Here is a 14,556-nt window from a genome sequence, read left to right on the forward strand (position 1 = left end):
ATCCCTGCTGAAGTCCAAGTGCTAGCTTCTTCTCTACAGAATATTGGTAAACAGCTTATTTCATCTACCCACAGCAACAGTGGTTTGTTTTTATGAAAAAGCTTCTTTTAGAAATTAAAATTAGTGTAGTTTTTAGTTTCTTCCCTTTTTCTTGACTTTTCCCTGCAGAGTATTATCCAAACTGTGAAGTAGTGTTCATGGGGATGGCAAACATTCACTCTATCCGGAAGAGCTTTCAATCCCTGCGTTTGCTTTGCACACAAATGCCAGATCCAGGAAAGTAAGTGGACATTCAGTGGGTTTGCCTTTGTTTACATCTTCCTGCATTTCTTTCTGCTGTTTGTAAACTGAAATCTAATGTTTGTTCCCTTACAAACTTTCCTGGGTAATAATGCTAGCTGTATTTCTCATTTGCACAGAATTTGAGCAAAAGGAAGTTGTTGGCTTATTATCACTGAAATGAATTTAGAAAATGAGCTAATAATGAGATTATAATTTAGTCCTGAGTTTTGATACGTTTTGAGAATGTTATTACTTTCAGGTGGGGATCTAAGTGCTAGCACTTAGTCATACCTGCTCTTCCTGATCTTCAATCTTTGCAATCTGGCTCCCCTTCAAAAAATTCTAGTGTTATTCCATGAACTTCATATATTTATAGTGTCCTTTCAGGAGACTTAGCCTTCCAATGCCACGGGATAATTAGCCTCTAGTGGCCCATCTTCATGAGGACACTTAGTCACATCAGTCCTGTTTCCCCTACCACTTTGTTTTGAATTTGTTACTCAGAATCTTTCATATTTCTTAAGGAGATCCAGAATGGCCAGCATTGCTAAACTGAATATGAAATTCTTCATATGGCTGAGATCCTTAAGATACCTACTGCATACCTTGGAAAGCCAAGGAGGGACATAGCTCTAGGAATAGTTGAGAGATAGGAGATATGAAATGCACCTCAGGTCCTGCTCTTTCCTTGCAACATGGGGTTGTCCTGGGCATATGGCAGAGTCCTGAGATCAGCCAGTGATACTGCTGGGTAATTTGAATCCTCAGCTTGGAAGAAGTGAGTCAGCAGAAGAGGCTGCTGAAAGTAATGTTTGCCCAGAAGCACATGTGGAAGTTTTACTTAAACTGCTTGCAAGTCTTAGCAGCAAGCCTACCACAGACTGGCCATTCCTCAGGTAGACTGCATGGCTTTGTTTCTTGTAAATTTGGGAAAGCATTAACAAGATGTAAATGAAAAATATATTCAGGAATGACATTCACAGCTTAGGAGTGTAATAATGATTATTCTTTGACTGGATAAATTCAAAGATCAAAACTGGAAAGCATTTTAGAAGAGAAAAAACCTGTCCTCCTTTGTTTTCTCTAGTTGGCTATCAGCTCTGGAAAGTACCAAATGGCTGCAGCATTTATCTGTGCTTCTGAAATCTGCGCTACTTGTAGTTCATGCCGTGGACAGAGACCAGCGACCAGTCTTGGTGCACTGTTCGGATGGCTGGGACCGTACCCCACAGATAGTGGCGCTGGCCAAATTGCTGTTAGATCCATATTACAGGACCACAGAGGTTTGTAAATCATCTGTTAGCACATGAAGTAGTCATTGAGTTTGGGTTCTTTTGCAAGGAAGTTTGTGAATAAGTGATTTCAGCTTTTTCCACTAGAAAAAGCACTAAAGCTAGTGGGAGTTCACCAAAAGTAGTCTGCAGGTACAGTTGCATATGGGTTAAATATATTCTGTAATTCAAGAGCAGATTATATTTTTCCCCTTTGCTGTAACTTTAGCTTGGGAGGATGTAATGCAGAGTGCTTCTAGCACCATTTCAGTTTCTCAGCCACTCATTGATACAAAGCATTTCTCTTTTCTAGATTTCTCAGCTGCATATTTTTCTAGTTTCACTTTTTCAATGTTCTTTGTCATTTAGTTATATTTCTCTTGTTTTTTTCAGTCTGATTTTTCTTCCATCACTTTTCGGCATAGTGGGATATGTGATGGCTAGCTCCCATCTACAAGCCCACATGCAAGATGCATTTGTCCAGAACAGAAGCGTGTGTCTGAACACTGTGCTGTAAACTGCTCCTCAAAGCCTTTGTAGTTTTCTATACAGGAATCACAGACATTTAGGAAAATGAGTTTTCAGCCTTGTGACAGTTGAGACCTTTTCAGCTATAAACTATTATTTTTGCTCTAAATTACAGCCATTGGCTTAATAAGCATCCTCTACAAATTTTCTTCCCACTATGAATCAAGACCTTCCTACTGTTTGAGGTCATGTAAGACTAAGTGTCCCTTCAGGTGCTAACCTAGATGCTATTTTGAAATGTTGCTTTGCCCTTTTAGGTTGCAGGACAGACCACACAATTCAACCTTTATGAAACTTGTGAATATGCTACATTTGGTATATGCACAGGCAAGCACTCTATGTGAATATGGATGTCCTGTCATGGGTGAATTGCTTTCTTTTATGATGGAGAGATCTGCCCATGATTTTCAAGAGAGAGTTTTTAAATTTCTTTTCCTGTCCAAATCTTGGTTACCGTAATCCAGAGGATTTTGATCACGATGAAGTTCCAGCTCTCTCCTGCCTTGCCGAGATAGGTCTCATATCAGGATCTTTCTTGCCTGTCGCTGAGGACTAAATAATCTGCCTTATTCCCTTCCTGTAAGCTTGAGAATTCTGATCTCTCCTAATTTCAGTCTGCTCCATTTCAGAATACAGAGGTATTAGCTAGAGAAGTACAGATAAGTAATGTGGCTAATGCTGAAGTGAAATCAGCTTGAGTGAAGGCACAATAATAAGGTGATTCCCATGAGTCTCGGACTGTTTTAGAAAACTGTAGTTGAAACAAAGGAAGAACAGAAACTTTCATCTGCACTTTCATTTCTGCAGGGTTTCCAGGTGCTAGTGGAGACGGAGTGGCTGGATTTTGGCCACAAGTTTGCAGATCGCTGTGGCCATGGTGAGAATTCGGATGACCTTAATGAGCGCTGCCCAGTGTTTTTACAGTGGCTGGACTGCGTCCATCAGCTCCAGAGGCAGTTTCCTTGCTCTTTCGAGTTTAACGAAGCATTCCTTGTGAGTTGCGGCTTGAGAGATTGCTGTTTTATAGAATACTTCTAAACCAGCACCCAGCACTAACATACTTAGGAGCCCTGAGGGGTTTCATATTTTCCCATCTGAAGCCTGATAAAGGAAATGGGAAAACTGTCCAAATATGGCAGACAAAAGTACTTGCATACTTCATGGAACCAGAGGTCTGTTCACTCTTGAAACAGAGGCAGGATCCTTAAGGACTCCATTTAAACTTTAAAGAAAGAAAGAAATTGTTTGAATTTAATAATCTCACATAACAAGTGCTGAAATAACTCCTGTATAATATACATCTGCAGGACATGAAAAAATCATAGTTACTGCCAGTATAAACTTCCCCCTGCTTTGATCTTATGTTTTGAGTTGAGAAGACTCCTCTAAAAGCAACCCGCCCCCCCCCCGCCCTTACCTTTCCATTCAGGTTTTACATTTCTTTTCTGAAAATGTGTGGGATGTACTAGCTGTACTACTTCTCTTGAAGTGAACAGCTGTCCTATTAGAAATTTGCCTAGGACTGTCAAAATCAGTTCTTAAGGGCACAAAGCAGGTCTGCATGTAAAAGTTTTTATGAAGTATCTCATCCACTAAGATTTAAAGCACATTTTTACGATTCTAATTGATTTGAGTTGCCACTTGCTGGCTCAGCCATGTAACCAAGTATACGTACAGTCCTAGTTTAGCTCAGTTAAATGACATGCGTAAGCTTAAACTGGCTTCATAGCAGTCTGCTAATCTACAGGAACGATGTGCGAACATACCTTTGGCGTTCTGGCCCCTAATTTATTAAAGTATTGAAGTACTTGTCTTTTTTTAAACATCTGAATAATCCCATTGAAGTCATTGAGACTATTTGTATGTTTACAGTTAAGTTCATGTTAAGCTATTTTGTCAGACTGGGACCAGAGTATGGAGTGAATAATGATCAAGACTGGATGTGTGTGCTGTGTGCATTTATACCAACATACAGAAATTAACGCTTTTCCCCACCATTTTTTGCCTTTCTGCTGTCAAATTAATGTTTTATAACAGAGGTATCATGATTCTCTTCTTTGCCTTATCCTCTAGGGTTATGAGTTTGAAACAGCAAGAATTTTATACTTGATTGTAGAACAAATATTCTGCCTTTATATGTATTTTTTTCTCAAATTTTTTAGTTATGATTTTAAATGATTCCATTATGCTTGAATTCTTTTGCAATTACGTTTCTAAGAAGGCATATAAAAATGCTAAGTATATTCATGTATCACTCCTTAGAAAAGGGGTGTATTGCCTTGTGAAGGAAAGATTCATTGCTTGCTAAGCCTGAATGTTAATTCTTACATAAGCTGCTATCTTCTGCCGTATAACTGTATTTGTGTTGGTCTGTGCAGGTCAAATTGGTGCAGCACACCTACTCTTGCCTCTTTGGTACATTCCTGTGCAACAATGCGAAAGAGAGAGGAGAAAAACACACGCAGGAACGGACCTGTTCTGTCTGGTCTTTGCTGCGGGCAGCAAATAAAGCCTTCAAAAACCTGCTCTACTCCTCTCAATCTGAATCCGTATGTATCCTTCATTCTACACCCCATCGGGAGAGTCCCTTTAGGGGCTCCGAGTTATAATGGTCTCAGAAGCACGTACGTTAAGAAAATACCCAAGCTATAGCAGTAGGAAATCATACTGCTTCACTGTCATCATGGATACAGTGCAGAGAGAGTACATTTTTCTGAAAATGCCTCATCTCTCCTTGTCAATATTTACTATTGAACAGTCTGTCGAATCTTATGTTTTACTCACTCAAGCATAATCTATGGTATACACTCCACAGCGCAAAGCTGTGAGACTAAAATATTCACATAACATTATTTGCTGTTGACTTTTGCAGAATATCAAATGCAACCTCAGGAATATCTCTATGCTGGAAACATATTTTGTGTAACTAAATATTTTGCTTTATTTTTTGTAACAAAAACCATTTTTTGTGTTTGTCAGATAGACCTTTCTAGAGAATTGAGCTATGTCAGAGGAATGTCATAAAATTGCCTACAAACCTAGATACTTTGTCTGTATTAATGTCAAATCTAAACAGAAAATGTAACTGAGGTTATTCAGCGTATCTGTGTTTCTCTTAATATTTTCACATTTTCAGCTTGGCTCCACAGTAATAGCTCACTGAAGCTTCTGGGAAGGGGCTCACAGTTATTTTTCCATGTTTATTTGATAAAAGAGCATGTAAGGCATTCAGATGGAGATGCGATATGATGGGCATGGCATGATGCGGTGGTGAGCATACTATGTGAACAGTCAGTCACTGAATGTCACTATGATTAGGACAGCAAAGACTTTTATAAATTATTTAAACACTTTTTGTTTATAAAGGTACCAGATACTGTAAACCTAACTGTTAGGACTATGCTATGCTTTTGCATATGATAAATGTGGGTTTTAATTGTCCCTTAGAATAAAATTAAAACCTGGCTTAGTAGGAGTTTATATTTACATTTTTCATGAAAATAACAAGATTAATTTTCTATTCACATTGGCCTTCTATCCTTGTCTGTCTCCTGTGGAGAGCATACCTGCAGCCTACACTCAGAGTGTGTGCAAATCCCTTTCGTCATTGCAGCAGGCAACATCAGAGCCCTTCGAGCCTTTTCAACCTGACACTGTCACCATAAGGGTGGATGTGATAGCTGGAAGCCTGAGACACATTGCAGATAAATACAACTTGTGGGAACTTTTAAAGCTATGGATACATCTAAGTTTTCCCTGAGAATACCAGCCAGTTTGCCCAAGAGGAGCTTAGAGAGTGCTCCTTAAAGCAGGCGATGTAGACAGATAGCTGTTCTGTCCTTGGGGCTGCCCTTACATGCTGTATCCTGCAAAATAGATGCAGTCTCATTGACTTGGCTTCTGTTCTCAGTAAATACTACACTGTACTGCACTAAGCCGATTTGGATAATTTGTCTGTATGTAGGAGTTTGGGTAATTTCCTATCTTGTATTCATTTCTTCATGGTTTTACTTCAGTGTTTATAAGATGCCTCTGCGATGTAGCCACATCTGTTATAAAAACACAGTAATTTAAGAGCAACATCCATCAGACCAAGACATCCCAGATTCCCTCCCTCTGCTCGTCTGGCTGTTTCTCTCCTGTCCTCTGCTTTTCCACAAGAAAGTTGTCTGGGAAAACAGTGGAATTGATAGAGTGACTCAAGGTGTTTTTAAAGTGAAACAGAAAGCTTAAAGTGAAACAGAAAGCTTATTCAATACCCAAGGAATCCCTTTTTGAGACCATTCTGCCTGTTCAGCAAAGTATTTCTGCATGTGCTTAATTTTTCACATACGAGTGCTTCCATTAAAGACTCTGTTAGCTTTGATGAATTGGAGCCTGTAGAAAGAGGTTATTAGTTCAGCTCTCATATGGCATAGTATAATTCAAAGTACAAGGAAATCTCTGCAGTAACAATGGGCCACTGAATTCTTGAGCAGTTTAAGTTGCTCAGAAGTGTTATTAAGGTGTAGATTCGCACAGAACACATTGCAGTAAGTCATTCATGAGAAGTTGAAAGCCAGCATTGTTATGCCTCAGCCTCCTTCTCTGAAAGAAAAGATAATTATATATCCAAGTGTAACTGATTAAAACTGCCATGGCTTATTTAGAGATCTAGCAAGGCTTCCCGGCTGCATAGCTGAATAATAAGCTGAGAATACCACAGTCGGATTTGAACAACTTTTTACATTCCTAGAGCGAGCGGTTAAAATTTCTTAACATTCTTTGTGTTCTCCTCTCTCAGGTGCTGTATCCAGTGTGCCATGTGCGTAATCTAATGCTCTGGAGTGCTGTTTACCTGCCATGTTCTTCTCCCTCTACACCTGCTGATGACACTTGTGCCCCATACCCTGTTCCAGGCTCTAGCCCTGAAGATCAGCCTCTGGGCAGGTGAGCCTAGAGCCCAGAAATCCAGTCCTGTAAAGTAAGATCAACAGAGAATATTGTGGGATATAAAGAGGAGAATACTCATTGTGGGAGGGGGCTATTTTTACAGGCCTATTTGTGGGACTGTTTGACTGACTTACCAAAAAGCGTTCTTTCATTATTTCAGTCTTGAAAGCTGAAAGTTTCAGAGGTCCTAGTGTAACAAATGCATTAAAACAGAAAAAAGATTAGCAAACAGAATTAAGTTCTGGATATTACATAGCCTTGTAATTCCTTATATTCTTGTGGGATATAGGCATTCATTTGGTTATCTTGAATTTATTCTATACATGACTTCTCCTTCTATGTTGTGTACCTATTTCTTTGCTTTGCTTTTTTGTAAGATGATTCTGAGTACATACTAAATGGGAGGTGTGACCAGAGTATAAGCATTTGTGCTTTGTGGTAAAGAGATTATTCTGGGAATGTCTGAAGTCTGGTTGAACATATTTTCCTGATGGCAAACAAAGAAAGTACTGAAGCAACTTTACACTACAGAAGGTCAAAATGTGCTCCTAGATAATACTTTACAAAACTCCACTAGTTAGCAGATTGTTACTGCCCTAATTGGGGGGAAGTTTTTAAACCAAAGTAACTAAATATTAAAAAAAAMCCCTAACTTTGGATTCTGATTATTTTTACCTTTACAGGTTACCAAAGACAAGATCATTTGACAATCTGACGACAGCCTGTGATAGTAGCATGCCTACAACCAATCGACGTAGTAGCGATCCCAGCCTAAATGAAAAGTGGCAAGAGCACCGTAGGTCTCTGGAGCTGAGCAGCCTTGGTAACCCAGGGGATGACCCGTTTGATGGAGATAGCCTGAGCAAACAAGGCAGGGCTCCAGTTGGAGCAGAACTTTCTGTTGCAGCTGGCGTGGCAGAGGGACAGATGGAGAACATTTTGCAAGAGGCCACTAAAGATGATGTTGCTCTGGAAGAGCACATAAGGGGTAGCCTAGAGACAGTGGGTAAAGAGGATGAGATTGCCCTGGATAAGGAGAACAGAACTGAAAATCTGCATGGGTATGTCAGTGACCTCTGTGAAAAGACTGAGATGGATAAAGGCATTGTAATGAACAATCCAGTGTCCAATCCACATCCAGTTTCACAAGGTGCTTCTGAGCTTAAAGGACAACAGGATGAGCATACTGATCTCAGTAACACTATCCAGAAGTTACCTCAGATGAAAGGACTACAGAGTGTTCCTTTGGAGAGTTTTGTAAATAGAGATGCTCCAAAGAACATGGAGGAAGGTGTTAGCAAGCTTCAAGGAGAAACAGAGGGTCTGTATAATACACCACAGGCCAGCCTTCCATTACCTCTCACAATCCAACACGAGGCAAGAACATCCAACATTGAAAGTTCTACCGAAACCTTAACAGAGAATGAAACAAAGCAAGAGCTGATTCCTAAGGGTCTTTGCCATAGACCTCATCTGCTCGACAACAGTGCTGATGAACTTTCTCAAACTGTTGAAAATAGGCCAGAGGGGGAAAGCGTGCTAGAACTTCAAAAACTGGGAACAAAAGTAAATAGGACTTCTAGTAGCAGCAACACACACATCCTGATGCCTTCCCCTTGTGCCTTGCCTTTAGCTGAATGTAAAGATGAGATTGTGTGTAATGGAGAGCTGGAGCCTGAGAACAAGGTGACAGAGAAGCCTGTGGGGTTTAGAGTTACCCAGAAATATCCTGCGACAAACGGACATTGTGTGAATGGAGAGGACAGTAGGATCAAAGCTTCTCTGAGTCGGCAGGTCTCTACAGCTAGCTGTAGTTCTGCTCAGTTTCACTTGAGGAACTTGCACCAAAAATGGATGTCTAGTCATCTTGGGAAGCAGCAGACAGCCAGCAGCCCAGACCAACCGGCCAGAAGTCACCTGGATGATGATGGGATGCCTGTCTACACTGATGTTATCCAGCAGCGCCTGCGCCAGATAGAAACTGGGCATCAGCAGGAAGTGGAGACCTTGAAGAAACAAGTGCAAGAGTTGAAAAGCCGGTTGGAGAGCCAGTTCCTGAATAGCTCCTTGCGTCTCAATGGTGATTATGGAGATGAAGTGGTAAGTGACAGGGTAATTGGACCACTGCTGAAAACAGTGGGCCAGTTAGTCAGGTTCTGGATCTCACCATAATGTCAGTTCTTAGTTCATTGGTCAGGCAGTGATTTTTTGGGGCATCCCAGGTTTTATAAAAGTCTCAAGGTTATTCTGAAAATGGCAAGCAGCTGATTGAATACATGGCAAATGGCAATTAATGATGACTAATATTTTCACTGTATTTCAGTTTGACCATTGATACAGCAAAAGTTTATTTTAAGATATATGTTTTGCAGTAAACTTGCACATACTTGGATGTCTTGTTGAGTAAGGCTAATGAGGGTGTCTAAAAACACTTTCTTCATTGTTGTATTCATGCAAGGGCAAAGATATTTTTCTGAAGATGTGAAATGTCATTTAGTGGGACAAGAAGGTGGGACCAATCTTTTGGTGCCTTGCACGCTCAGGGAAAGAAAGACGTAGCAGTGGCTGCTCTGGTAGCTCAGACCGTCGGGTTCAAGCCATCCCCTTGGCAGATAGATGGTCTGCTCAGGGCTTGTTAGCTGGGGTAACTTAAGTGCTTTTGTGACAGCCATATATCAACATGGGTTTCTTTTGTTTGTTTGTTTTCACAAAGTAAGAATTTTAACAGTCTTTTAAACCATCTTTCTGCTTTTTCTACCTTGGAAGTGTTTAAAGTTGTCAAAGTAGAGATTAAGTTTGAGGTGTGGTTCAAATACATATGCTTTCTATAGCATGATTAAATGACTTGTGTAGTTGTGGCTGCAAAAGAAGTTTAAAAATTAAAAATGAAGTAAGTGTAATTCCAAGTACAAAATCTCAACAGCTAGCAAGTTTTCTTATGTCTCGTGTTGGATGAATTTTTAAGTTGCTTTAAATGCTTCTCCCCTACCTATTTTTGCCTAATTTCTCCTCTTCTTTCAATAAATAAATAAGAATAAAATTTCAAAAGAAATATAGTTGCTGGCCTTATACTGTTGCTTGAATGTAACACCGGTTCAGAAAACAAGCAGAAGTGTCTCTTGTTCTTTAGAGGCCTTTGACCACAAAGCAGTTATGTGGATTGCTGCAAAACTTGTTTTTCCAAAGGCCCAACATTTTTAAGTAAAAGAAAAGAAGAGGAAACAGAAAAGCGCAGGAGAAGGAGAGGGACATGAAGGGAAAGGTGAGGAGACTTAGGAGAATTCTTCAAACAGAGTTTGCATCTGCCTGTGTGTCAGAACAGCAAACAGAGCCTTGGCCCGTAGGTCCTGAGGTTGGCCTGATACCTACCAAAAATTTCCTTTTCCTACACGCACATTATAATGCGTTCCATATGCTTGCAAATTTGAAAAAAAACCTATACATTTATAAGAGGTTCCCAACTTTTGTTTATGTTTCTCCTAATTTGTTTAGAAGTGGCAGAGGTGCTGAATAGTCCCAGGTACATTTGTTGAGAGAGAGACTCAGGGGCTTCTTGGCTCTTCAAGTTAGAGATGACAATACTAACAGCTGTTAAGTGCTCGTTCTGGGCATCCATTTCAGCTGAGCATCATTGAAATTCAGTGCGACTTCTCTCACTGCAGGAGCTTGAATTCCTTGGAGGAATGTGGTGCTTTGGCTTAATTTATTATACTTTGATTTTTTAAGGGCCTTCACAAATTGTAGTGTAGGGCTGGGAGTGAGATCACTGTGTCCTTTAGAAAATTCCACTGTTTTAAAGAATCTGATCTTTATCTTCTATTTCTGCCTCCGCTTGGGAGTAACAGGGTTTTCTTCCATAACTCCCGAGGTGCCAATTCCTCAGGCACTAGCAGACCCAGCAAGAATTCTCGATCCTTTCATGTATTTAAGGGCTGGCTGAGTTTTATTTAGGTCAATTAAAATACAGTTCTACCTGGCTAGACTATATTGAGAATGCATTATTCCCCCCAAACTATCCATGGAAATGGCTCAAATTCTTGGTTTTCCGTGTGTGATTTTTGGCTGGTATCTTTCTAGAACTTCTGCAGACGACAGGCTGTATGTGTTACTAGTATCAGTTTTGAAAGTGAAATAACCTTGGAAATGAAATGAGACTCTGAAATTGGAGCCACAGATAGCAGGTTTTAGGTTCCCGCTGTTAATCACCCAGTAGGTTGCTAGAACTTCATGATAACACATAGATTTTAAATCCATTCCACCTTCCATCATGCTGTCATCGGAGGGTCAAGAAAAGACCTGTTTTCTTGCAGTTTGCCGCTGCACAAACTGCTTCAACTTGTGGCATTTGTAGTTCCTTTCAAAATGGAATTCTTGCCTTTGCTGCCACGTGTATTGTACAGAGGTTAGCGGTTATGACATAAGGCCTCCCAGGATAAATATAGTCTGCTCTTTCCTAGCAGGAGACACCCTTTTCATTCCCCCTCACCCTTGTCCAGTTTTTATTTGCGTGGAAGTAGGAATATGGGATAGTTCTGTTCAGCTGTGTTTGTTTGCCAACAGACTTCTATACCCGACTCGGAAAGCAATCTGGATCAGAACTGCTTGTCTCGCTGCAGCACAGAGATTTTCTCTGAAGCCAGCTGGGAACAGGTGGATAAACAGGACACAGAGGTACAGACTAAATCCCTGTAAATTCATCATTCTTTCCTTCTGGTAGGATGGGATATTCATAATTCAAATTATACTACTTCCTTTGGTCATATGCCAGTTCCTGTGAACTATCTCCCTTGCATTCACTTGTCTCTCATACTTTGAATATCGTCAGTACCTGTGCCTATGAGCCCTCTGCTATCCACTGTCTATGAACTCTCTTTGGAAAGCTGTGACAGAGATGAATAGCTAAAGGAGCCTTACACTGACACATGCTTTGTAAATGTTCTTGGCCTGGATATTTTTGAAAGACAGAAAGAAACCAGGGAATTGGGCTTTATGACTTTGTTTCCGTTTGTCTGAGAGGAAATTAGTGTAACAGTTTTCAAGGGGAAGGTTTCTCTCTTCTCTTTCTTTCACCGTTGCAAGACTGCCTTTGTGCTCTTAAAACAGAACAAACACTTTCCTCATGCTGCTTTGCTTTGACTTGGTGAGCTCAAATGAGATGGTTTTGTTTCTAATTAAGTGATATCTCCTTGATAAACGTATCTTGTCTTTTATTTCTCCCAGGTGACGCGATGGCTTCCAGACCACCTCGCTGCACACTGCTACGGTTGTGACAGTACGTTCTGGCTTGCCAGCAGGAAGCACCACTGCAGGTAACTTGTGTATTGCTAGAGGATAGAAGGGGCTATCAGCTAACTGGCAGGCAAGGTCAGGGCTTGAATTGTTACTTCTGCTTTTAAACTAGGAAAGAGTTTTCTTTTGACATGTAGTTCCTTTGTCAAGGATGAATGTCAAACTAAGAATTTCAGAGTAGGAGGATCATCTATGCTCCTGAAGCAAATAAAGAACTAAGAGCTTTGGGAAAACAGAACAGTTTCTCCTGTTACGTTTCACTGCATTCAGAGTACATATTTCAAAAGCCGTATTTGGTGCCTGCTCCACCCTGGCCTAAACATAACCAGCCTTTTCCCCTCAAAGTGAATTTGGAGGCAATTTGCTGTTTACACAGCTTTTTAAGTGGGTGGAAATAATAAAAATACTGTTTTGTCTGCTTTGCCTTCAATACTGCAAATATATGAATAGCATCTTTTTTTCTATTACTGGTTGAAAAACTGCTGCTTTCCTTCTCTAACCATTCTTCCCTTTTCATTAAATTACTTTTGTAAGAGAATCTGAAAGAGACACCTACATGAAATAAAAGTTGCTGGATTATTCTTTGCAAAATATGTCACTCACAGAGGCCACAATAGATAATGCTAGTAGCAGGAGCTTAACGAAGGACAGGTGGTAGTCACCTTTTGATGAGATCATATTCTAGTTTAAGACAGAGAATCTGATTTTGAAGTTACATTTTCAAACAAAACCCTATTCCTGAATTCTGGACATCACAAAATGATTAAAAGAATTATCATTTAGATAAATGGCAGTTATCCCATTTTGATGCTCTATTGCTTTTTGAAGTTGTAGGCAATAAAAGGAACTTTCTTGGTTTGTGTCCATTTTATATTTTGCTCCATTTAGTCATCTTGTAAAGATAAACAAACCCAGGGAAGAATAAACAGAAGTTGAATGGTTTTGATTTTTCCAAGTTTCATGTCCAGTGTGTTTGTGCAAATTTATTTAAGTATGTCTTACGGCTTCAGATGAAAAATATAATTGTTAAGCATACAATATGTATCTGAAGGATTTTGTAAGAGCTAAGATGATGTTTTCCTTTGTCCTTTTTCTAGCGGGTTTGTTTATTTAGTTATCCATTGTGAAGTGTATCCCATTCAGCATCGTCACCCTGCCTCCTTGCTTCCCTACGCTGGCATTTAGCATCTATATTTATATTTTCTAGGCCCAGACTCTGGAGAACTAGTGCACAGGGACACCTCCAACACCATGAGCAGTTAAAATTGTTTAAGGGTTTCAAGTTTTGTTGCAAATTTCCCTTAAGTGTCTTTGTTTCTTTGTCTTTCAAATGTCTAACCTGGGTTCAATAGGCTCTGCTCTCCTTATTAAGCCACAGTTTTTGTATGATAGAGACCAATAAGGAATAGTGTCCTACACAACAAGAAAAACAAACATTTTTATAGTTTACATTTTCATAAAGCCCAGTGACCAGTGGAAATCTGCTCACCACCTTATCTGAGAGTGGAAATGAGTTGAAAACCACATACTCTAAGGCCTTGAGCAGGATAAAAATATCCAGCTTCCTTCATTGCCACTATTTGCTTCTTTTGCTAGTTCCCCTCTGAGCTCTTTCTCCCCTCCTTGCAGGGACATTGAACGTGTTGATCAAATCTGGTGAGCATTTACAACAGCCTCTGTCTGTTGTCTGTCTGCGTTTTCTTGGTAACTTCTCCAAACTAACTTGGTCTGTTCCCCCTCTTTGTTTTTCACTTGCCTAGAAATCACTAGCAATGAGTTGTGGGTGGATAGCACAATCTGTTGGGTGTTTAGATTCAGATGGCTCTAAAAAGGCCTCTCCTAAAAGGCATTTAGGACTTGGCTTTTGGTTGCTTAAACTGTGATGTGGATTACACTAACACTCACCATCCGTAAATCGTTTGAGTAACAGAGAATGCTTCACTTCTAACCGAAAAGAGATTAGCCTTCAAGTTTAGCCATGATGCTTTTATTTTTGATTCTTTCCCTTTTTGCCTTAATTGTGGGAGAAGTCCGCATGTTAGCGAACAATTCTAGTACAGCTGTGCAGTGAGTTGACAAAAAATCACTGCTAATTTTCAGGAGTGAAAATACCGTGACAGTAACAGGCAATGCAAAGCTGATAGAGGGTTAGTATTACAAAAGATGGATAGACAGCCAAGATTTAGTAAGAAGAAGTCGTGATTTTAACAGAGGAAGGGTGCCTCATTTCTCAGAGGAGAAAGGTCACTTTTCC

General features: G+C 40.0%; 1 protein-coding gene across 16 annotated transcripts in view; it reads left to right on the top strand.

The window, feature by feature from the left end:
* The window catches only part of MTMR3 (myotubularin related protein 3), a 90,429-nt gene that overhangs the window by 68,162 nt on the left and 7,711 nt on the right, over nt 1-14,556 (top strand). For all 16 annotated transcript variants that reach the window (XM_026076537.1, XM_026076534.1, XM_026076539.1 and 13 more), the window contains 8 exons: nt 169-280; nt 1,370-1,565; nt 2,889-3,074; nt 4,460-4,630; nt 6,865-7,010; nt 7,697-9,113; nt 11,574-11,684; nt 12,234-12,322. In XM_026076537.1, the coding sequence (XP_025932322.1) occupies nt 169-280; nt 1,370-1,565; nt 2,889-3,074; nt 4,460-4,630; nt 6,865-7,010; nt 7,697-9,113; nt 11,574-11,684; nt 12,234-12,322 (2,428 nt within the window). The remainder of the gene's footprint in view (nt 1-168; nt 281-1,369; nt 1,566-2,888; nt 3,075-4,459; nt 4,631-6,864; nt 7,011-7,696; nt 9,114-11,573; nt 11,685-12,233; nt 12,323-14,556) is intronic.

The sequence above is a fragment of the Apteryx rowi genome, unplaced genomic scaffold (genome assembly GCF_003343035.1).
Source record: "Apteryx rowi isolate R43461 unplaced genomic scaffold, aptRow1 scaffold_434, whole genome shotgun sequence".
NCBI lineage: Eukaryota > Metazoa > Chordata > Aves > Apterygiformes > Apterygidae > Apteryx > Apteryx rowi.